This window comes from Camelus dromedarius, chromosome 11, assembly GCF_036321535.1.
Source record: "Camelus dromedarius isolate mCamDro1 chromosome 11, mCamDro1.pat, whole genome shotgun sequence".
Taxonomy (NCBI): Eukaryota; Metazoa; Chordata; class Mammalia; order Artiodactyla; family Camelidae; genus Camelus; species Camelus dromedarius.
Window position 1 is genome coordinate 58,352,696 of NC_087446.1, and position 22,091 is coordinate 58,374,786.

The 22,091-nt window shown below is 46.6% G+C and overlaps 2 protein-coding genes and 1 long non-coding RNA gene across 9 annotated transcripts; 2 read left to right on the forward strand and 1 right to left on the reverse strand.

Annotated features, from left to right (window-relative positions):
* Positions 1–45: 45 nt before the first annotated feature.
* PAN2 (poly(A) specific ribonuclease subunit PAN2) lies at positions 46–13,471 on the forward strand. 6 transcript variants are annotated; one of them, XM_031463648.2, is made up of 26 exons: positions 49–204; positions 847–1,266; positions 3,741–3,910; positions 4,022–4,142; positions 4,285–4,362; positions 4,748–5,015; positions 5,403–5,745; positions 5,951–6,047; positions 6,883–7,002; positions 7,214–7,333; positions 7,751–7,879; positions 8,005–8,204; positions 8,312–8,460; positions 8,584–8,690; positions 8,905–9,003; positions 9,121–9,194; positions 9,302–9,449; positions 9,748–9,891; positions 10,027–10,086; positions 10,313–10,403; positions 11,021–11,178; positions 11,278–11,421; positions 11,553–11,732; positions 11,860–11,953; positions 12,238–12,435; positions 12,789–13,471. In XM_031463648.2, the coding sequence occupies exons 2-26, from the start codon at positions 985–987 to the stop codon at positions 12,821–12,823; spliced, it is 3,609 nt and encodes a 1,202-aa protein (XP_031319508.1). In that variant the 5' UTR covers positions 49–204; positions 847–984; the 3' UTR covers positions 12,824–13,471. The 6 variants fall into 6 exon arrangements, with proteins under 6 accessions (XP_031319511.1, XP_031319508.1, XP_010975158.2 ...); XM_010976856.3 differs by having other exon boundaries at positions 8,312–8,448; XM_031463649.2 differs by having other exon boundaries at positions 8,315–8,460.
* On the reverse strand, positions 2,850–22,091 carry LOC116156589 (uncharacterized). 2 transcript variants are annotated; one of them, XR_004140436.2, is made up of 4 exons: positions 21,642–22,091; positions 8,839–9,125; positions 7,745–7,895; positions 2,850–5,073 (listed from the first exon to the last, which is right to left on the reverse strand). It is a non-coding gene; the product is annotated as an uncharacterized LOC116156589 (long non-coding RNA). The 2 variants fall into 2 exon arrangements; XR_010382944.1 differs by lacking the exon at positions 2,850–5,073 and adding an exon at positions 5,080–5,155.
* Positions 13,877–17,235, forward strand: CNPY2 (canopy FGF signaling regulator 2). Its single transcript, XM_010976858.2, has 6 exons — positions 13,877–14,391; positions 14,977–15,089; positions 15,239–15,354; positions 16,222–16,425; positions 16,584–16,680; positions 17,070–17,235. The coding sequence occupies exons 2-6, from the start codon at positions 15,002–15,004 to the stop codon at positions 17,111–17,113; spliced, it is 549 nt and encodes a 182-aa protein (XP_010975160.1). The 5' UTR covers positions 13,877–14,391; positions 14,977–15,001; the 3' UTR covers positions 17,114–17,235.

The window sequence follows — 22,091 nt, forward strand, 5'->3', positions numbered from 1 at the left end:
TTGGCTGAGGTGAGCCCCTAGCCCTTTCTGATTGGAAGCTGTCACTGGGAGTGCGCCCTCTTTTCCGTCGTAGAGTTTGGTTGAACCTGAGGCGCGGGGGAGAATTGGGGAAACTGGAATTTCCCGCGGAGCTGACGGCGCTTGCTCTCCCCCTACTCGTTTTAATTCCACGCGCTCCAAAATATCCGCCATGGAGAAATCTTGGTAATGACCCAATCCCCGTAAACATCCCAGGAACACATCTGACCCCTACCCTAATCCCTCCTCTCCCCGCTGCCGCCGGGGGAGAATTATGGGTAATTGATTTTTCTGGTTCCCCAAGAGAATTCTGGGTAACTAGCTATTTCCATCACGTCCCCCCACCTCCGCCCCAATTGTGGGTAGATGGCCATTCTTATTTTCCCTTGGAGAATCCTGGGTAACATTGCAGAGGATTCTAGGAAACTGACTTCTCTTGTACTCACCTCTCAACCACCCACCCCCACCCCTAATTCTGGGAAACAGGCACTTTAGCTCCCTCTACCTAACTCCTACCCCTGCAGTTGCTGCTCCTTCCACTGTTGGTTCAGGAATGAACCAGGCAATGGGAGGCCTGAAGGGAGGTGAAAGGGAAGTCAAGGATTAAGTTAGCTATGGGGTGGTGGGGAGTACAGAGTGCCTAGAGAAGAGGAAGGGGCAACAGTTCTACCTCTACCCGACTTCCCAGCCCCTTCCTGCCTGCTTCATCCCCTGCTTAGCATTCTCACATCTGCCTGTTTCATCTCCCTCCTGCTGGTAAAACCTAGAACATACTAAATACAAGTACCTCGTCCTACCCCTGACTCAGCTACCTCTTTCCCTTTGCAGGTCAGGATGTCCATTCTAGGTCCACTGGTGCCATCCTGCTGAAGGTTGGGTCAGGCATCCAAAGGGGCTGTGGCAAGGGAGGGTGTGACACAGGTCTAACCTGCTGCCATCATCATCATCATCATCATCATCATCATCATGAACTTCGAGAGCCTGGACCCTGGACTGGCAGAGTATGCCCCGGCCATGCATTCTGCCCTGGATCCTGTCCTGGATGCCCATCTGAACCCAAGTCTGCTACAGAATGTGGAGCTGGACCCGGAGGGAGTGGCCTTAGAGGCTCTTCCTGTCCAGGAGTCAGTGCACATAATGGAAGGTGTCTACTCTGAGTTGCACAGTGTGGTGGCTGAAGTGGGTGTGCCTGTCTCCGTCTCCCACTTTGACTTGCACGAGGAGATGCTGTGGGTGGGAAGCCATGGGGTAAGAACTGTACCCCTTTGTAAGGTCTGAAAGGAGATGTTGGAGGTCTGTTCTCTGGTTTTAGCCCAAGGACAGCTGCTTTGCAGGAAGCCAGAACTAAGTTGAGGTGACAAGAATTACCTGGGTCTCTTAAGTCAAGCCAAGAGGAGGGGAGTGGAGGGAGAAGGAGGGAGTCATAGGATCCAGAGGTGGGTTACATAGGTGTTCTTATTCAGAAGGCATCGCAATTCTACCGCAATTTGCCCATTCCATGCTTTGATTTATCTTGATAACCATACCCATCAGTTAGCCTATAGCCATACAAATCCAGTCTCTAATGCTCCTCCTCTGTTTTCCATTTTTATAATTATATAACATTTAACACATATTTCTGCAACATGGAATCATTTTGTCTTCTCTGGCTGATTTTAATGTCTCTGAGAGCAGTTATCATTGTTAATTTTTTAAAATGTGTATCCATATTGCCAGTTTGCTAGGGAGCGCAAAGATTTTTTAAGAAATAGCATGGTATCCTTGGTTTATTAATTTACCTACCATACGGTGTGAATTGTTTTTCCATTGGAAGCAATGAAGTTTTTTGGTAGTACATTCATTTCAATAGGCAGTGTCTACTGCTAGGCTAGGCCCAGGGAATAAAGTGGGAATAAAACATAATCCTTGCCCTCAAGGGATTCACAGGACAATGGGGGGTGTGGGGAAGAAAAACATGAACAGATAATTTTATGGCATTTAAAAGAAATTAAAGTGTTTCACTTAATAATTATGAATTTAGGATTTAAACTAGTAAATACCAGTGTGAAAATATGTACTGGGTGTTGGTGAGCATAGCAGAGGATCAGAGGATCTCCAGAAGGAAGTGACACCTGAGCTGAGTCTTGAGAGATGAGTAGGAGTCAGGTCAAGAAGAGGGGGAAATGCTCTCTTGGCAAAAACAGTGGGATAAACAATGATTCCCAAGGTATTACACAGCAGGGTGATTGAAGAGTGTGGGAACTACAAGCAAGTAGGGTTTATTGGATGGGAAGCTGAAGCTAAAGAGTTAGACATGTCTTCATTCAACCAGTGCTTTTTGAGTACCTAATAGGTGCCAGACCTTGCTTTGGGGTCTAAGTTTGGAGTAAGCATTTAGAAAGGCAACAAAAATACCTTTATGATACATCAGGTGTTGCTTAATATCCTTAAAAAAATAAAGTGGATTAAGAGGGTTGAGATATTGAAAGGTGGGAGATGTTGCTATTTTAGGTAGTTGGTCAGGGGAGGTCTCTCTGATAAAGTCATATTTGAGTAGAGACCAGAGTGCAGGCCAGGATGTCTATTTTAATCCCGTCTAGAAGGGAGAGAGGAATCCATGCTGACTTCTGGGGGAGAACGTTCTGGAAAACCTCATATGCTGTGTTAAAAGAGCTTGGACTTGAGCCTTCAGTCCACTGAAGATTTTTATCCAGAATGGCAAGGTCTGGTTTGCATTTTGGGTGGAGTGCTGAAGTAGCAGTATACAGTTTGACTTAAGGGGGATGGGTCAGGATTCAAGTCAGTTTGCAGGATATTGTAGGAATTCACATAAAATACGATGGAGGCCTGAATGAAGCACTGTAGAGATTTATTCATGAGAACTGATTTGGGAAATATTTAGGAAGTAAATAAATAAGACTTAAGTCAGCTACCAGTGACTTACTCCTGGGTAGATCATGGTACCATAGGGAATATAATTAGGAAGAATTGAAATGGTGAATTTGATTTAGGATGTGGGGAGTTGGGGTTCTTATGGGATATCCAAGGAGAGATGTTTAGTAGGAATTTGGATGTGTAAGTCTGAAGCTTGAGGCAATGGTTCGGGCTAGGGAAGGAAATTAGGATTCATCAGCTTTAAGATGAATGGTTAAAAACTTGAGATGGGGTGAGATTACCTAAGAAGACCAAGTAGAGTGAGAAGATAGTGGGCTGGGAATAGCCATATTTCAAGAGGGGTCATAAGGGTTGCACATAAGGAGAAGGTATGAGCTAAGAGTCAGGAGTGAAACCAGGAGTGAATGATGTCATAGGAGCCAAGGGTGGAATGAGTTTCACATTCTCTCTGCTGTAGTCTGACCCACAGTATACACTTGCCACATGGATTTAGACTTGACTGTGGAACATAAGAAAGCCAGCTGGCCAATAGAGGATTGGACCTGTGTCCTTGACCTTCTGAACACTGTTACATAACCAACTGAGCCATTAGCTATTCAGCAGGGTCATTGTGAGGATAAAATGAAGTAGAGTTTACAAAAGTACTCTGTAAAGTATTAAACAAACATAAGATAATATTATCAGTGTCGTTATCACTAACATTGGTGCCCAGCCTTATACCTTGGTCACTGCCAGCCAGAAAGGCCAGGCAAGAATGGAGAAAAACTGAGCAATGTCCAGTCTCTGATTTGTATCTGGGATGGCCCTTCCCCTCCACTCAAGTTGTCTCATCTTTTCATCCGTTACAGGGCCATGCCACTTCATTTTTCGGCCCAGCTTTGGAGCGCTACTCATCCTTTCAAGTCAATGGCAGTGATGACATTCGGCAGATCCAGAGCCTGGAGAATGGCATCCTTTTTCTCACAAAGAACAACCTCAAGTATATGACCCGTGGGGGTCTCATTATATTTGATTACCTGTGAGTGGCTTCTCACCTCTGGACTGGGAAAGAGGGTCCCTCATAGAGTGGGAAGGCTAAACGACTGGAAACTTGTGAGACTCTGGCCCGTCAGCTTTTCCTTTCCCACAGGCTGGATGAGAGTGAGGATATGCACAGTCTCCTGCTGACTGACAGCAGCACTCTGCTCGTTGGTGGGCTGCAGAACCACATACTGGAGATTGACCTTAACACTGTCCAGGAGACTCAGAAGGTACACGCAGGACCCAGGGCCTGAGGTTGTTAGTGGGGAGTATACCCGGGCTGGAATCGCCTGTGATGTGTGTGTGACCTTTCTGTTCCTTTGGTCTGTGGGAAGAATCATTCTCACTGGTTCCTTCCGCTTCCCTCCCCAGTATGCAGTTGAGACGCCTGGAGTCACTATCATGAGGCAGACAAATCGCTTCTTCTTCTGTGGCCATACATCTGGCAAGGTGGCGAAGTTCCATTTTCCCTCCCACCATAGGACCCTGTTTCACAGATATGTGATTGGGCTCTGTCTTTCCCTCAATTCTGGGGCTTTAGTTGGTGGGGTGGGAGGAATGAATTGAGTTCCTGCTCAGTCATGTTACACTATAAGATTATCTTCCAACCTGATGTTTTCTGTTGTGAATGGGTACCTTGGAGGCAACAGGATAAACGAGAGTTCTCTTTAGGGTCCCTTCCAGCCCTTGGCTTCTCATTTTGCCTTTTCTGTGCTTTAATTGCCTGTATTCTAGAACCTTAGTTCTTTTAGTAGGAGCCTCACAGGGTTAGGTAGATGTCAGTTCCTCTTCCTGATAACAGCGTTGGCAGATAACCAAGTTCTCAACTCTTCAGGTTTCCCTTCGAGACCTCCGTACTTTTAAGGTGGAGCATGAATTTGATGCTTTCTCAGGGAGCCTGTCGGATTTTGATGTGCACGGCAACCTGCTGGCTGCCTGTGGCTTCTCCAGCCGCCTCACCGGCCTGGCCTGTGACCGTTTCCTCAAGGTGTATGACCTGCGCATGATGCGTGCCATCACGCCACTTCAAGTACACGTGGATCCTGCCTTCTTGCGCTTCATCCCTACATATACCTCTCGTCTTGCTATTATCTCCCAGTCAGGTATGAAGGGGTTGAAGGAGCGGGTAGAAGGCGCCAGAGTATACTCCCTGGAATTTCTCTGTTGGAGAGAAAGTAACCTTTCTGAGAGGTCTCAGGGTCTCACTTAGATTTGCTCAGAGATTATAGCTTTTATTTTCTCCCTGGGTGTGAAGAACACAGGAAAAAAAAAAAAGGTGGAACAGGCAAAACAACTTCAGAACTGCCCTTTGCTGGATAGAAAATCTCCCTGTGGTTTATGGGAAGGCATCAGATAATATGTTTTCCTATCTCTAAGCATGGATTGGGGGCCTGTCTTTCCTTGATACCAGGAGAAGAGGGTAGGAAGGGCATAAAAGGATGGCTCCTTTTCACTTTCCAGGGCTCAGTGGGCTTCCTCCTCCCTCCTAGGGCAGTGCCAGTTTTGTGAGCCCACAGGCCTGGCCAACCCAGCGGACATCTTTCATGTGAATCCTGTGGGGCCTCTGCTGATGACGTTTGATGTGTCAGCCAGCAAGCAGGCCCTGGCCTTTGGGGATTCTGAGGGCTGTGTGCACCTCTGGACTGATTCCCCTGAACCTTCCTTCAACCCCTACTCCCGTGAGACCGAGTTTGCTTTGCCCTGTCTCGTGGACTCACTGCCTCCTCTGGACTGGAGCCAGGACCTGCTGCCTCTTTCCCTCATCCCTGTCCCGCTCACCACTGACACGCTTCTCTCCGATTGGCCTGCTGCCAACTCTGCTCCGGCTCCCAGGTTGTACCTCATCTCTGGGCCCAAAGGAGGGGGGGTAGGGGAAGGGCTGAAACACCAGGATTCTCTGTGAGCTCTGTTACTATCCTACTTCTTTCCTTATTTTTATCAGGCTTTAGTGTTTTCTTTTTTTCTGGCCCCTTGGGGATTGGGGATTGGATGGGCAGACACCACTACCTTCAAGCCCTAGAACTGTACTGCATTACAGGCGAGCACCCCCTGTGGATGCAGAGATTCTGCGCACCATGAAGAAGGTGGGCTTCATTGGCTATGCGCCCAACCCCCGCACCAGGCTGCGCAATCAGGTATGTTCAGGGGGGAAGAGGGTCAGCCTCCACCTCAACTCACTGGCATTTCTGTCTTTTTCCTTTAGTAGTCCTCAGTAGTTTTTTTTAGTCAGTCAAAAAAGATTTTTTTGAAGCCTATTGAATTGAAGGTACTATATGAGGTGTTAGCAAGGATTCAGAGACTTAGATAGGGTCCTTGCTCTTAAGAAGTTCAGTATTTGGTTGGCGAAGATAAGGCCTATCCGTAACAGAAATTACTTACTCTTGTTAAATGCTAAAGGAATGTTAGAAGCATTCAGTGCCAGAGCTATTTAGAGGGAAGATGCTACTCTGGGCTAGAGTGGTCAGGGAAAGCATACTGAAAGAGGTGGATGTTGAGCTGGCAAGGTGAGAGATGGGTAGGTAGACAGTAACAGGGGAGCCTTTCAAGATGAGAGAATGGTGTTAGTAAAGGTCTCAGGAGGCTTAACGTCAGGTGCATCTGACGGGGACTATGCTGGAGCAGCTGTTAGTACTGGGAAACAGCAAGAGATGAAGTTTGGGAAGGGCCTGATTGTGAAGCCTTGAATATGGAAAAAGTGATGCAGCAGAAGGGCCATTCTGGGAGGGTGAGTTTGGTGGTGGTATGCTGGACAGAGTGAATGTGGAGGCCCAGTGTGGAAGCCATCGCCGTGGTCCAGCTGTGATGAGATAGGGCAATGGCAGCGGGAATGAAAAGGAAGCAGTGGATGCTGAAAACCCGTGAAGTTAGAAGGTTTAGGACTCAGTGACTCTTTCAATGTTGAGATAAAGGTGGGGGGAAACCAAAGATGATTATACAGCCAATGAGGATACCTCTTTTTAAAAACCCTAGATTCCTTACCGACTCAAGGAGTCCGACAGTGAATTTGACAGCTTCAGCCAGGTCACTGAGTCACCCATAGGGCGGGAAGAGGAGCCACATCTCCACATGGTCTCTAAGAAATACCGCAAGGTGCTGGGGGATACCAAGGAAGGAGCCCTGGGATGTGGGGAAAGTTTCCCAGGGAAGGAGAGTCATATGGGGAAGGATTCAAGGCCTCATTCAAGAAGCCTTCACCTATCACTCAACTCAGGAAGGAGGTTTTGGGGAAGGTTATGGCTACTGCAAAGATTTAAGGGATTCAGAGGGTATCTTCATCTTGCTCAGACTGTTTCTGCTTCAGGTGACCATCAAATACTCCAAGCTAGGGCTGGAGGACTTTGACTTCAAACACTACAATAAGACACTATTTGCTGGGTTAGAGCCCCACATCCCCAATGCCTACTGTAACTGCATGATCCAGGTAAGCCTGGGTCTTCCTGCGGCTTGAACATGCCTACTGCTTTTCTTCTTCCCTGTGGCCCACAACCCTTACTCTTTTTTCAAAACCCCCAACAAGCCCACTTTAGCTTCCTTTACCATTCTTTCTTGCCCCATGGTCTTCAGGTCTCCTGTAAACTTTCCTTCTTCAGTGGACTTCTGCTTTGTGTTCTCCATCGGCTTTTCTTTTTAAAATTTTTTTTTGAGGGAAGTAATGAAGTTTATTTATTTATTTACTTGATGGAGGTATGGGGATTGAACCCAGGACCTCAGGCATGCTAAGCATGCCTCTACCAGTTGAGCTATACCCTGCCCCCCCCCCCACCGGCTTTCTTAACCTTCCCATCCCTCTTCCTCTCTGCACAGTTGCCTGCATCATTTCTCCTGCTCTTACCTCCAGGTGCTCTATTTCCTGGAACCTGTTCGCTGTCTAATCCAGAACCACCTTTGCCAAAAGGAATTCTGCCTGGCATGCGAACTGGGCTTCCTCTTCCACATGTTGGACCTCTCCCGAGGTGACCCTTGTCAGGTCAGTGCCTGGAGACCTGGGACAATAAAGCAGAAGGGAGGTGGACAGTAGGCAGGGCAGCGCTCTATAAATGGTCACAAAAGAGAAAATAACCCTTTTCCACCAACACACTTCCTGGATTCCAGGGCAGTAACTTTCTTCGGGCGTTCCGCACCATTCCTGAGGCCTCAGCCCTTGGTCTGATTCTGGCTGACTCGGATGAGGCTTCAGGCAAGGGCAATCTGGCCAGGCTCATTCAGAGGTGGAATCGCTTCATCCTCACTCAACTGCATCAAGATATGCAGGAGCTGGAAGTACCCCAGGCTTATCGAGGTGCTGGAGGCAGGTATGGAATTGGGACAGGAATAGTTAAAGCCATTGTGACAGGCCCCTCGGTGACTTTTGGGTCTCCTAACTCCCTCAGTGTGAATATACTGCCCTCCTCACTCTTAGCAGCTTTTGCTCATCGGGGGACTCTGTCATCGGGCAGCTGTTCAGCTGTGAGATGGAAAACTGCAGCCTCTGCCGCTGTGGCAGTGAGACCGTGCGAGCCTCATCCACCCTCCTCTTCACACTCTCCTACCCTGAGGGTAGCAACAGTGGTATACCCCGCAGCTGGGTTGGGGAGGCTCCCCCGAATGTCCTGTAACATCAGGGAAAGGGTGTTGGGGGCCTAATGGTGGGTACAGGGAGGACCTGGAGTGAAGCATTCAGTTTCCCCTCAGATAAAACCGGGAAGAACTGTGACTTTGCTCAGGTGCTGAAGCGAAGTATCTGCCTGGAGCAGAATACACAGGCCTGGTGTGACAACTGTGAGAAGTACCAGCCCACGGTGAGTGGGCTGTTGCACTGGACTAGAGTCCTGCCATGTTGGGGACTTGGCCATGGTCTCATCTGGGACTGGCTGGGTCAGCACTGCCATCCAGAGATCTGTGGGGAGTGGGAAGAACCCTAGTTTGAGGATACAGATTCAGGCTTACCTGTTTCTGTTGGGGTTTCTTTTCCTATAGGCTCCCTGCCATTCCTCGTTTGTTTTATTTTCTCAGATTCAGACCCGCAACATCCGCCATCTGCCAGATATTCTTGTCATCAATTGTGAGGTGAATAGCCTGAAAGAAGCTGATTTCTGGAGAATGCAGGCTGAGGTAAGGACTGGGGCTGGAAACAGACCTTTAGGAGTACTTTGTAGTTTTCTCCCTCTTCTGACCTCCATGTATGATTGATGCTCCTGAGGAATTGGATATTTTCTCCTTTGTGTTCAGGTTGCCTTCAAGATGGCAATAAAAAAGCATGGTGGGGAGATCTCCAAGAGCAAGGAGTTTGCTTTGGCTGACTGGTAGGTTACTGTCTGTGGAGCACTCACAGGATTGAGCTACCCAGTGGCTCCTCTTGTCACTGGCTAGATCTCCTCAGGACAAATTTCTAATTCTTTTATCCTGATAGGAAGGAACTAGGGAGTCCAGAGGGCATGCTGATGTGTCCCTCCATTGAGGAGCTGAAGAATGTCTGGCTTCCTTTCTCCCTTCGAATGAAGATGACTAAGAACAAAGGGCTGGATGTTTGCAATTGGACTGATGGGGATGAGATGCAGGTTGTTGAAAAACTGGGAAGAGGAGGGGGAATGAGGGAGAAAAGTTCGGGGCAGAAGCAGGGCAAGGGGAAGGTGGAACTTAGTATAGGAAAAAAGAGGAATAAGGCCTAGTAATTCACCAGTTGTGGGCTTCTCCAGAGTGATTCAGTTCAGGGTTGGGAGTCACAGATGGGCTAGGATGGAGAGGCCCTACCCTGGTCCCCTGTCCCCATACCCCAAACTCCCTGTCCTCTATCCCCCTTCCCCTTCCTTCCCCAACCTTAAACTTAGCTTAGCAGCCTGGGTACCCCCCTCACAGTGGGGCCCAGCCAGGGCAGAGGAGGAGCATGGTGTCTATGTGTATGACCTGATGGCTACTGTGGTACACATCCTGGACTCACGCACAGGGGGCAGCCTGGTGGCTCACATCAAAGTTGGAGAGACCTACCACCAGCGCAAAGAGGTGAGTGAGGTAATACAGGGCAGGGACACTCCTGGTGATGGCCACAAAGGAGTCCCAGGTCTGTCCTTATCTCGAGTCTGAGCCAGAGTGGTTCAGCCATCACTTTGGTATCAGTCTTTCTCTGTATCTCCACAGGGCGTTACCCACCAGCAGTGGTATCTCTTCAATGACTTTCTCATTGAACCTATTGATAAGGTTAGTTGTAACACATTCCATTCCCCCTTTCATCTCCCCCTTTCCTAGCATCCTCATCCTCAGTGCCCGAGAATGCCAGGCAGATTCAGGAGGGAGGGATGGGTCCTCAGTAATAAAAAGCATTAGCAGAGCTAAAAATAGTACCTGAGTCCTGTCTTCTCTCTGACTTGGGAAAGAAGGGAAAGGGGGCATATATGTAGGCTACTGAGTGCTTTTTCTCTTTTAGCATGAAGCTGTGCAGTTTGACATGAACTGGAAAGTGCCTGCTATCCTTTATTACATCAAAAGGAATCTTAATTCCAAATACAACCTGAATAGTAAGTGGTACAAAGTAGACCCAAGGGTGTGGGCAGTTTAGATTTGTCTTCAGGAAGAGCTCTGAGAAATAGCTTGTTAAGATTAGGATTGGTAATCAGTGTTACCAGTAATCAGTTTCCAGGTAAAGAGATTCCTGCTCCTCAGGGCTTAAATTTAGAAGCTGGAGATCCTGAGGGTGTATGGGAAGAGGTGATGGAGAAGAAGTCTGATCAGAATGGCTAAGATTATGATTTTGAGCCTAGCCATTCCTATCCCCAAGTGTAGGTCTCTTCTTTTTTTGGCAATAAACTCATTATTAAGTCCCTTTTTAGTATCTTTAAACCATAATTTCTCTGTAACTTTATTTTTCTGAATTTTCTAAGCTAAAGTTCAAAGTGAAAATCTTATTGTCTCCTCTCTGTTGACTTTTGTTTTCTCTTAGCATATTTCCTGATCAGTTTCTGATTTGACCTGTTCCATCTATCTCCTCTGTTTGTCAGACATGATCTTTTTACTCACGTGCTTGGATTATTGAGGGAACACAGTGTAGACCTGGTCTCTAGTCAGACGCTCTGGCTTCCCTCCCCTGGTCCCTTCCCTTTCCCCAGCTGTCTGTCTTCTGGATTCTCCCTTCCAGTCAAGAACCCTATTGAGGCAAGTGTTCTACTGGCTGAAGCCTCACTAGCACGGAAGCAGCGGAAAACACATACTACCTTTATTCCACTGATGCCAAATGAGATGCCACAGGTTGGGGACCTGGTGGGCTTAGACGCTGAGTTTGTCACCCTTAATGAGGTAACCAAGACCAAAAGGGTGGGGTGTTGGAACAGAACTCTGAAGATATTAGGAGTCATAAGCATTTCTCTGATTTTCTTACTAAGTCTTTCCACGTAGGAGGAAGCAGAGCTGCGCAGTGATGGCACCAAGTCTACAATCAAGCCTAGCCAGATGTCAGTAGCGAGGATTACCTGCGTTAGGGGCCAGGGACCCAATGAAGGCATCCCCTTCATTGATGACTACATCTCTACCCAGGAGCAGGTATTAGGATGTTGGAGGTGCAAATGAAACAAGCCCTGTGCTTATACAGGGTGCCCTAAACCCAGGGAAGAGTGGCAGGGGGAACTGTGCGCCTCGCCTCCTGGACGACTTGCCCTTTTCTCTATCCCTAGGTGGTGGATTACTTGACTCAGTACTCGGGGATAAAGCCAGGAGACCTTGATGCCAAGATTTCCTCTAAGCACCTCACAACTCTGAAGTCTACCTATTTAAAGCTTCGTTTTCTCATAGACATTGGAGTCAAGTTTGTGGGTCATGGTCTGCAGAAGGACTTCCGGGTTATCAACCTCATGGTTCGGGCAGGGCTTTTTTAAGAGTCTTCTTTGCATGTGGTCCCTCCAGGGTATACATCGTGCATTTGGGGAAATGGGAAATTATAGATCCCCTGCCTTCAGCCTCTTACTCTTTTATCCCTGGCAGGTGCCCAAGGACCAAGTCCTTGACACTGTTTATCTATTTCACATGCCCCGAAAGCGAATGATTTCCCTGCGATTCCTTGCTTGGTACTTTCTAGGTGAGTTGCTCTGCCCTGGAGGCCCTTGTGGTGCTCAGGAAGAACATAAAAAAGTATAACAGACCAAGGGGAGCAGGGAGGACCCTGAGTTAGTGGTGAGAGTTATTAACGGATTTAATTAGTTTCACGATCCCTTCTCTGCACTAGGGTTGATGTGTGGCTCTTCCTCGTAAGGGCAGTCGGGTTTTTTATTACAGTTTATTGAGAGTTGGGGATGTGAGTAGAGGACATGTTCTTACCTCCCTTTGCTAGGTTCCAAACTATTCCGCCTCTACTTCCCCCAGACCTGAAGATTCAAGGGGAGACCCATGACAGTATTGAGGATGCCCGCACAGCTCTTCAGCTTTACCGAAAGTATCTGGAACTAAGCAAAAATGGCACTGAGCCTGAGTCCTTCCACAAAGTGCTCAAGGGCCTTTATGAGAAAGGCCGAAAGATGGACTGGAAGGTGCCTGAGCCTGAGGGCCAGACAAGTCCCAAGAGTAAGGCCTGGGATGGGACAGGGGAAACTAGACTAGGGGGTTTTGATTGCATATGTGAAAATTATACCCACCATAGTAAGAATGACATGATGTTAACAACTGTACTACCCCAGCCTTAATATTTGTAAAGCACTTAACACTTTACAAATCACTTAATCCTCTCAAAATTCAGTGAAACAGATTTTATTATTGAAATTCTCTATTGGTCCTAACCTCCTCTTGCCCAATTCTGAAGTGTTTGGAGCAGATCCATGCCCTTTTTTCTCTTGCTTTTTTCCTTCATAAGAAGTATCCTAGGTGCTTTTTCTCTGCTCACCTTAAGAGTCAATGCTTTTGGTTTTGCCTCTTGACAGATGCAGCTGTCTTCTCCTCAGTGCTGCCGCTCTGACCTCATCGTCTCCCAATGAACAACTCCCTCTCCCTTCAATGTTCTGTGGCCCAAGAACTGGGAGATGGCTTCCCAAGTTGGCTATACCCTGTCTACTTCCAGAATTGGACCTGCTCAGGGTCTACAGATGGTGCTATTAATAGAACTGGAATGCAGCAGAATTGTTGCAAAGGGTCTAGGAGCCAGATTCCTTTTTCATCCTTTGCAGAATAGTGGGCGAGAAACAGTCTAGAATTGACCCAGATGGAAAATAATTAGCATTCTTAATAAATATCCTGGGTAATTAATACTCAGGCAAAGAAGCTCCTGGAACCAAAACTTTTCAGTTCCTACTTAGTAAGTACTGAAGTCCGAGACAATGACATGATACAATAGTTCAAGACCTAGCTCAAGTCTCTGCCTGAGGGATGCCTGGAGGGGCCAACATTTAGGGTCTTGGTGGCCCCAGCAAACCAGTGTTGCCAACATCATCATTGCCAAAAGGGCCTTTGGGTCCTAGACTAAGCTTGGCTGTTGGCTTCACTCCTGCTGACAGCTGAGAAGCATCTGTCTTCCATCCACTCTCCTGTCCTAAGTCTTGTTTTCTTGTTATTTTTTTAAAATTTTGTTTTAAACTGCATGTTTTATAAAATAAAACCAAAAATATTATTACGTGTCATCTATCTCACTAGAAACGTGCCACTGTGTGGTTCTCTGACTTCAGCCCTCATCTCCTTTGTGTTGGCGTTACTACTGGTAAAAAACACTAAGGCTTTCTTTCAAATTTACACCTAGAAATCAAAGTAAAGCTCTGGAGTCCAAAGTTAAGGATTTTGAAGGAGTAGAATTATGTCTCTCCTGGGCAGTGTTATGTCTTTGCTGTGGCAGCGTAGAAGCCTAAGGTCGGATTCTTTTAAGACGTACAGTATGGTTTCCCTGTTAAATGTGTAAAAGGGGAGTTGGAGAAGCTGACAAACTACAGGTCCCAGGACATCTTAAAACCTGTAGTTACTACCAAAGAATTGTGTGGTGCTGCGGTGCTTCCTGGGAGATGTAGTTTTCTCGGTACTGAAACCAGGGCTTCTCAGTGGCTAGCAGCGCACCTTTCTTTTTGAAGGTCCCAGCCCACCTAGACTGGCAAGCGCGAGCTTGACAGCCTCCATGCACCACGTCGGGCTCTGTCCCTGCTTCAAGCCACTCCTATTCTTCAGCTGGCCCCTGGTGGTCACGTGGAGCTGCTCGCCACGCAAGTCTGGGTCCTGAGAGCCACCGGGGTCCTCGCTGCCTGGGAGCCGCTCCTAGGCTGCCTGTTCGCGCGAGAGTTTGGAGGGGCGGGCTTGGGGTCGGTCTTCGGTGTGGGGCTCATACTACAGCGCATCCAAGCCCTGCTTAGCGGTCCGCTTAGGGTGCGAGGAGCTGAGCTGGCTCAGGCGGTCTCCGGGGCACCCCGCGTCTGGAAAGCGCAGGAGCGCTCTGGAGAAGCCTGGACAGCCCCGCTTCCCCGCAGCCAGGTGGTAGGGTCGGAAGCTAAAGTGAGAATCCGGCTGTCTTCCAGCGCCTGGGCCACAGCGGCGGCCCTGGGAGCAGAGGTGGGACGGATGCGAGTGGCACTGAGGGTCGGGGATGGACTGAAGCGAAGGCAATGGCGGGGTCTTTAGAAAGGGGGCTGGTCCGCATGGGGGATAACTTATAGGTTGGTGTTAGGGATGCAGTAATCTTCGGTGCTGGGTCCAAATAGGCCTCAGTTTTTGAGTGCTCTTCGCCAGTCAGCTACCTCGCTACCTCCTGGCCAGAATCATCTACTCTCCTTGCCAGCAGCTCCTCTGTGCTTGTCGTCCTTGTTAAATCGCCAACCACCGATCCGTAGCTGCCACATAGGACTGTGAGTCCTAGGCAGCCGACACCTAAGTACTGACATCTAGGGCCTCACCTGTCGACGTAGTGTCTGGGGCTGAGCCCCAATTCCGGGCTTGAGCTCTCACCCACCGCCCCTGGGAATCCGGGTCCTTGAGCGCCAGAACAGAGGAACCCCTTTGTGTCCCGGCTATTTCCTGGAAAGTAGAGCCAGATCACACTGAGGCCTTTGTAGGCCTGGGGGGGAGGGGGGGCGGTAGGCAGCAGGGGAGAGTGGAGCCGGCTCCTCACACCTATGCTTTATTTCAATCCAAACCCAGGTGGAGCAACCCCATTACGCTAAAGATGAAAGGCTGGGGTTGGCTGGCCCTGCTTCTAGGGGCCCTGCTGGGAACTGCCTGGGCTCGGAGGAGCCAGGATCTACACTGTGGAGGTAAAGGCACGAAAGAAGAAATGGGAGGAAAGGAGGTGGGGGAGAAAGAGCCTTGAGAGGGCATGGGATCCAAGACCTGAGAAAAGGATGAATGGAAATCCCTGGGTTGATTCTTTTCTCCGCTCCCTCCCCCCCTCCCCTTGCACCAGCTTGCAGGGCTCTGGTGGATGAACTAGAGTGGGAAATTGCCCGGGTGGATCCCAAGAAGACCATTCAGATGGGCTCTTTCCGAATCAATCCAGATGGCAGCCAGTCAGTGGTGGAGGTAACTGTGACTGTTCCCCCCCCAAAACAACTCAATCTTTGAATGAGAACTTAACTGATTAAAGAGGGACCTTAGTTTAATAGAAATGAAGAAAACATTGACCCACAGAAGTGTCTAAAAGATTAGGCTGTCTCATTTGGAAAAGGCTGGAGGCTTATAACCTATGCACTTGCTTCCTGGCTCCAAACCTTAATACTCTGTTTCTGCTGTAGAAGTTGTTAGCAGACAGGGAACCTTGATTAGCCCCCTTATTCATATCCTTAATCCACATGACTTGTGTTTTCACTACGGCAGTATGGTATACATACAAACATTCGTTCGAAAAAGAGGTAGGTCTTATCCTTATATTTAGGAAATTTATTTTAGTTGAAAACATAACACACATGACATAAACCTGTACCTAGTGAGCATCTGAGAAACGTTATGGTTATGATACTTGTGAAATGCTTTAATAGTTATCCTCAAAGCCTGCACTACCTCTCTAATGCTTTCCCACTGAGGGCAGGTATTAGTCGCATTTCAATACAAAAAGAAAATCATTACCTTACATCCCAAAAAATGAAAGGAATTCAAAAATTTTTTTAAATGAAGGGAATTCAAATGGAGAGAACACATAATTGACTAGGGTTAATCAAAGAGGCCGTTTATCTATAATTTGGAGCTAATGACACCTATTTTATTTTTGAGGCTCGTGTAACGAAGTAAAATAAGATCATATATCAGAACTACACAAATCATACTGTTTTTAAATTAGGGAAGGCTTTTTAGAATAGGTTGGTTGAGCTAGATTTGGAAGGAAAAGTAAGGAAATAAATTACTAATGTACAGAGGTAGAAGAATGTGACCCAAGGCTGAGGACATTTCTAGGTGCCTTATGCTCGCTCAGAGGCCCACCTCACAGAGCTGCTCGAGGAGGTGTGTGACCGGATGAAGGAGTATGGGGAACAGATAGACCCTTCCACCCACCGCAAGAACTACGTGCGTGTAGTGGGCCGGAATGGAGAATCCAGTGAACTGGATCTACAGGGCATCCGAATTGATTCAGACATCAGCGGCACCCTCAAGTTTGCGGTAAGCTATGGGAGTGGGCAGCTGGTTCTTGGAAATTAGGGGAGTTATTGGAGAGCCCAAGTGGAAAGTTGGGTTAATGTCTTTGTCCTCCTCTCTGGAGGTGGAGACCAGAGGCTTCCTCTTGTCCTCTCTTACTCGTTTCTCCCTTGGGTTGACAGTGTGAGAGCATTGTGGAGGAATATGAAGATGAACTCATTGAATTCTTTTCCCGAGAGGCTGACAATGTTAAAGACAAACTTTGTAGTAAGCGAACAGGTAAGCTACTGCCACTTTACCTCCCGTCCTCACAGCCCTGTGGAACCTGGCACATTCTCTAGCGTGTGTCCCACCCCCACTCCTCCAGTACCCTCCTAACAACACCCCCCAAACTAATCCTCTGAAACTAGCTCAAGCTTCGACTTCCATTACATACGGCGTAGAAGCCTGGGTTGTTTCTCTCCCTTCTCTGTCACCTTTCAGAATTTGAGGCTCCCTCACCTGAGATACAAGTGAGAGGACATAAGAATGTTTTCTCGTTTAAAAGCACATGCTCTGAAAAATGGTGGGGGGGTGGTGTCCATTTGCTTTGAAGTATTTTTCTTGATAATGGCATATATCAGTATGAGAGTGGCATTTTCTTTCAAACTGTTATGTGCTATTTGCAGATCTCTGTGACCATGCCCTGCACATATCGCATGATGAGCTATGAACCACTGGAGCAGCCCAGAATGACAGGCTTGATGGATCACCCCCAGGAGGGGAAGAGGGTGGCAATGCCTTTTATATTATGTTTTTACTGAAATGAACTGAAAAAATATGAAACCAAAAGTATGAACTGTGTTGTCTTTTCATGCCCAGAATTGGCCCTTACGTTAGGCTTGAAAATAGGGGATTCCAGACTGGAAAGAAAAGAGAAGGAAGAGCTTTGGAAACTATGTAGCACAACGGTAGGAGGAGCCTGAAGCTCTCATTCTTTTGCCATCTGAGATTCCTGCTGGACTCACAAACTAGATAAGCATTGATTTGGTGCCTATTCAACATAATGTGTTTAGAGTCTAATTATAGCAAGAAGAGGAACCTCTATGAATAAGCTAGGAAACATAAATAAGTGTATGGTAGTATAGAATTCTAGAAATTTCTTGTATTCATCCTGATGAAACATAAGGTAAGACAGAGCTTCGTCTTGAAGGAAACAGATCATTCTTCCCTCCCTGCCCTTCCAGATGGAGGGATCGGCAAGAGCAGACAGGAGGGAGCAAATGGATGTGATCAACTCAGCTGAAAAGGAAAGGCTTTGTCAGATAGGGAGAAATGAGGTAAGGAATGGTATTTAATGAAAAGCCTTGCTTGGTGGCCTAAGCTTTCAGATTTGATGCCAACAGCAACACTAAAGTATACATTTTATCATCTCCATCACTAGGCATTGTCAGTCTGGACCATAAGTCTGTCTCCACTTTTTGTGGGTAGAGATTCTGTACTGGGGCATAGGGATGAAAATATAAAGGATACCTTCTCTGAGGAGCTTCTCAAACACTCTCATGCTGAGGTGTGGCTGTCTCAGGGTTTGGAATGGAACATTTCGGCCCCAGAAAAGCCTCAGGGGGAGAACACCTGTTTTTCAGGTTTATTCGATTTCAAAGACTTTTTAAACTAAGCACTTTAGAAGCTAAAGGGAGCTTGGAGGTCATCTAGTTTACCTCTGCAGATTTTACAGATGAGGAGACTGAGACCTAGAGAAATCATAGGTCCTGAAGTTCTATATTTAGTGGCAAAACTGGATCTATAAGTTAGTGTTCTCAAGTGTCAATCTGATCTAATATAGCTGTGAAGTAGCTTCTCCTTTAAGTCTTTTTTCCTCCTAAGATCTTGCACTAAGCCCTGGCACACAGATTGAATATAGTCACAAAGCTTTCTCATACCACAAATCCCTGTGAAACCTAACAATTAACTAGCCCAGGGTAAGCACCCTGATGTTAGTTGACAACTAAACTCAGGGTCTGGTGCTAATTCCTTCTTCTCTCATCAGTCATAAGAGATGCTGTCAAATAGTTTTCCACACTAGCTGTTACTAACCTTTATTTCTTCTGTGATGCATGTAAATAATGTTCACATGCTTCATATCCCTGTGAGTATACCCAGGATTCTGTCCATTGCCTGCTTGGTGTCTAAAAAGTTCTTACTCTGACACCAGAAAACTTACCAGAGCCTAAGTGAGAGTGCTCTTATAGGGACCTTGAAACTTTTAATTTACAAAAAAGCAAATTATTTACAAGTTTTAATAAATAAAACAAGTTTAATACTAACCAGTAATAAATTACCTGGGGTACACCTCACTGGTTTGGCAAGGTATAGCTGTTCAGAACTCTCCAGTCACTGGGACACAGGCATGTCTCATATAAGGAAGAGTGGACATTATTATCCTTGACTTGATCCTCAGAAAGCCAGGAGGATATACTTTGCATATCTTTTAATTCATATCCCAGGGTAGCACAAGGAATCCATGAATTTATCTGAACCTTTCTGGAGGCTCACTATAACAAATTATTCTAGTCCAGTATTTGGTAGAGCATACACTCAACCTTGCATATCTGGTTACACCTTAAGTTCTAGATGCCTTCTAAATGAGTTTATCAGTAAAATGTTAGAATTTAAAGAAACATTCCCAAAGACAGTGTTAAATGAGATCCAGGTGTGACTAGGAAATTGTATATGTGAAAACCTAGTCCTTTAAAAATAAGTTTTAGAGGATTTTTTGCTGTAAAAAGGATTCAGAACAAGAATAGGATTCCTTTAAATACAGAACAAAGATGAGCAGCAAGGGGAAAAGAACTAGTATATGATAAATACTCAGAACAAGCACATACACACACTTAGTTAATTGTTACAACTCTAAGAAATATTAGATGTTACTCCCATTTTACAAGTGAAGTAACCAGGCTCAAAGAGGGACGGGGGAGCCAAGGCTTCAATCTTATTCCTAGGCCAAAGGAGTCTCCATGTAGTCCCCAGTGGCTATATAAAGTAATACTTCTTTTATTTCTTTGAAAACTACCTTCAAGTTTGAACATGTGTTCTCTGAATCTAGTAATATACAGTAAAAAAAAGCACTATGTCCTCTTTTCAGTCATTTTTCCAGGCTGATTATTCCCTGTAAGAAGTCCATTCTACCTCCCTGGTCATTTTAGGTGCTAAATGTTTGTCTCTCCTACTTTTATTACTTGCATTCTGGGAGGGTCACCATTTATCATGTATTTCAGGTATGAGGGTACAAAGGTTTTACAGGATGAATAAGACTATAGTTCCTTATCTTTTAAAATATCGTTAAATATAGCAACACACTGAACTGATGTGCCAGGAGATAGTTAACAATGACTCAAAAGTCCCCTTCCTGAATTGCAGCTGATTATTTACAGTCATCACCATATAAAGTAGCTAGTAGTTAAGATACAGCTTCTGGAGTAAGGCCAACCTAGGTCTGAATTCTAGCAATCCAGTAGCAAGCTATGGCCCTGAGCAGGATACTTCATCTAAATCTTGGTTTCCTCCTCTGTAGATATACTAATATTACCTACATCCCTTAGAGTTGTGAGGATTAATTAAGATAATGCATGTACCACATTCAAATAGTATCTGTAAATATTAAGCATTCAATAAATTTTAGCTATTACCCATTAAATAAGAGTTTGGTTTACTGATAATGGATTTAAGTTTAGGCTGCATTCTTCCACTTATCCTTGGCCACTAGGGGGCACCGTTGCCTCTGTCCATTTTTAAGAGGTCATCCCAAGGTCAAGATGACCTCAATTCTCAGCCTTCTCTCCATTGCCCCTTCCAGTTCTCAGGCACTTAGTTGTATTTGGACCTAGAGCTCATTTGGCTGCTTTATGCATGTTAATCCTTCTTTCTTAACTTTTTCCCACCTCCCCAGGTCCCAGCCATGTTCAGAGAAACTCTATGCCAGCTCCTAGGAGTTTCCATTTAGTCCCTTTGATCCCTAGGCTTTCCCATTGGCCTTATACCACAGGATGCCAGGACTAAATAGCTTCAAAACAAGTCTAAGAAAGTCCTCATGACACTAGGCTCCAGGACACTGTGAACATTATTGTTCTCCACTCTTACCCCAATCACTAGGACTCCAAAATAGGTTACCCTTATGGCCACTCAGTAATATCCCTTTGGTAGCCTCACCCTGAGAATGCCTCCTGTCTCTTAGGGCACTGGAGTTCAGTCCTCTGGTCTGCTGGCTAGTCTCTGGTTAATAGATGATTAACCAGAGAGAAGAAACAAGGCCAGACTATTCTAGGGTTAGGAGGAAACCCTCTGTGAGATCCTAAATTGGGAGCAAATATTGATCAGTGGAGCTTTGAAGTCACTGAGGAGATAGCTGAGGTCAGTGCTCCTCTGGGACACTGCTTGGCTCTCTTTATGACGTTCTTTCCTGAAACCTACCGATCTGATCCCAAGCCAGAGGAGCATTGGTTCATAGGTGTAAAGCTGAGTATGAGAAAACTTGGGAAGGAAAAATGGTGTCCTTCTTTTTCCAAGTTCAAGCTATAAACTAGGTTCTTTATAAGGTCTATCTAAACCTGGCTTAGATGGTACTGAGACCTCTGAACTTTATTACTGCTATGTGAGGAGATAAAAGGACTGTTCACTTGGGGCTTGGGTTTGTAGATAAGGTGTCCTGGTCCTTGGGTTAGTTCCCCTCTGTCCTTGGGTCAATGGAAATGTTAGGCTTAGGGAGGTAGAAAGGTCCTATGGTCTCATCTACCCAGAGGAATTAATGAAGAGTGATTTGTAAGATCACTTTAGTGCCATGGTTCATTTAATGGCCTCTAGGGAGCACAGGATAAGCGTGTATAGAAGATAGCCAAGTAAGTGGAAAGGTCCAGAGGCCCTATGGGAGTGACGGGAGTGATGTGACAAGAAGGGAGGGTGCCTAAATGCCTTATTTGGGATGAAGTGTTGGTCTGCAACTCCTTATCTTATGGCTAGATACGGGGTGGACTGGCTGTATGGGGTTATGTGACTGGAGTGACAGTGAGACTAATGCCCAGGACCCAGAGGCTCTGGCCTGTGCTGGAAGCCTTCATATTAAGAGGGCATTTGTAAGACTTGGATTTCCCGGCACTAGACACACCAACTGACAGCTGGATGGATATTCAAGCTACTGCCTTTGCTTTCCTTCTCTGCATACTGGGGTCTGTTGGTATCTATAATACCATGGCTCTACTTACCTCAAATGATCTCCACCAAGTAGCCAACTCTGGCAACACAGCCTGTGTCCACATGATGTCACCTCTCTGGCCATTAAGCCATTGACCAAAGACAGTGTTCAAAACTGCAGGCCAAGAAAGTAGGAGGAACGGGCCATGATCAGTTGCCGTGATAGTATATTAAGGGGTTGGCTTCCGAGAACCTTCAAAGGTCGAAGTCCTTGAGGCTTTTTTCTCTAATATCCACTTCAAATTAACCCCACGTGTGTTAAGGGCAAGGGGAAAAGCCTAAGAAGGAAGTTAACTGAGTTCTCAGGCAAATACTTAACCACCTACACGCTCCCCTCGGCCCATCCACCCTTAATTAGCCTCCCTCGGACGGTCCAATCCTCCCCGCCACAACAGCTGTCAACGGCTTAGGACCCGCCCCCCACGCACACTGGACCAATGGCCGAGCCCGGGGCGAGTCCC

What these genes read in the sequence shown, in the direction of transcription:
- PAN2 (XM_031463648.2), top strand. Translation starts at nt 985, where the DNA reads ATGAACTTCGAGAGCCTGGACCCTGGACTGGCAGAGTATGCCCCGGCC. An exon ending in CCTTGCTTGGTACTTTCTAG is followed by an intron (nt 11,954 to 12,237) that starts GTGAGTTGCTCT and finishes TACTTCCCCCAG; the next exon opens with ACCTGAAGATTCAAGGGGAG. An exon ending in GGGCCAGACAAGTCCCAAGA is followed by an intron (nt 12,436 to 12,788) that starts GTAAGGCCTGGG and finishes GCCTCTTGACAG; the next exon opens with ATGCAGCTGTCTTCTCCTCA.
- CNPY2 (XM_010976858.2), top strand. Translation starts at nt 15,002, where the DNA reads ATGAAAGGCTGGGGTTGGCTGGCCCTGCTTCTAGGGGCCCTGCTGGGA. An exon ending in GCAGCCAGTCAGTGGTGGAG is followed by an intron (nt 15,355 to 16,221) that starts GTAACTGTGACT and finishes GGACATTTCTAG; the next exon opens with GTGCCTTATGCTCGCTCAGA. An exon ending in ACTTTGTAGTAAGCGAACAG is followed by an intron (nt 16,681 to 17,069) that starts GTAAGCTACTGC and finishes TGCTATTTGCAG; the next exon opens with ATCTCTGTGACCATGCCCTG.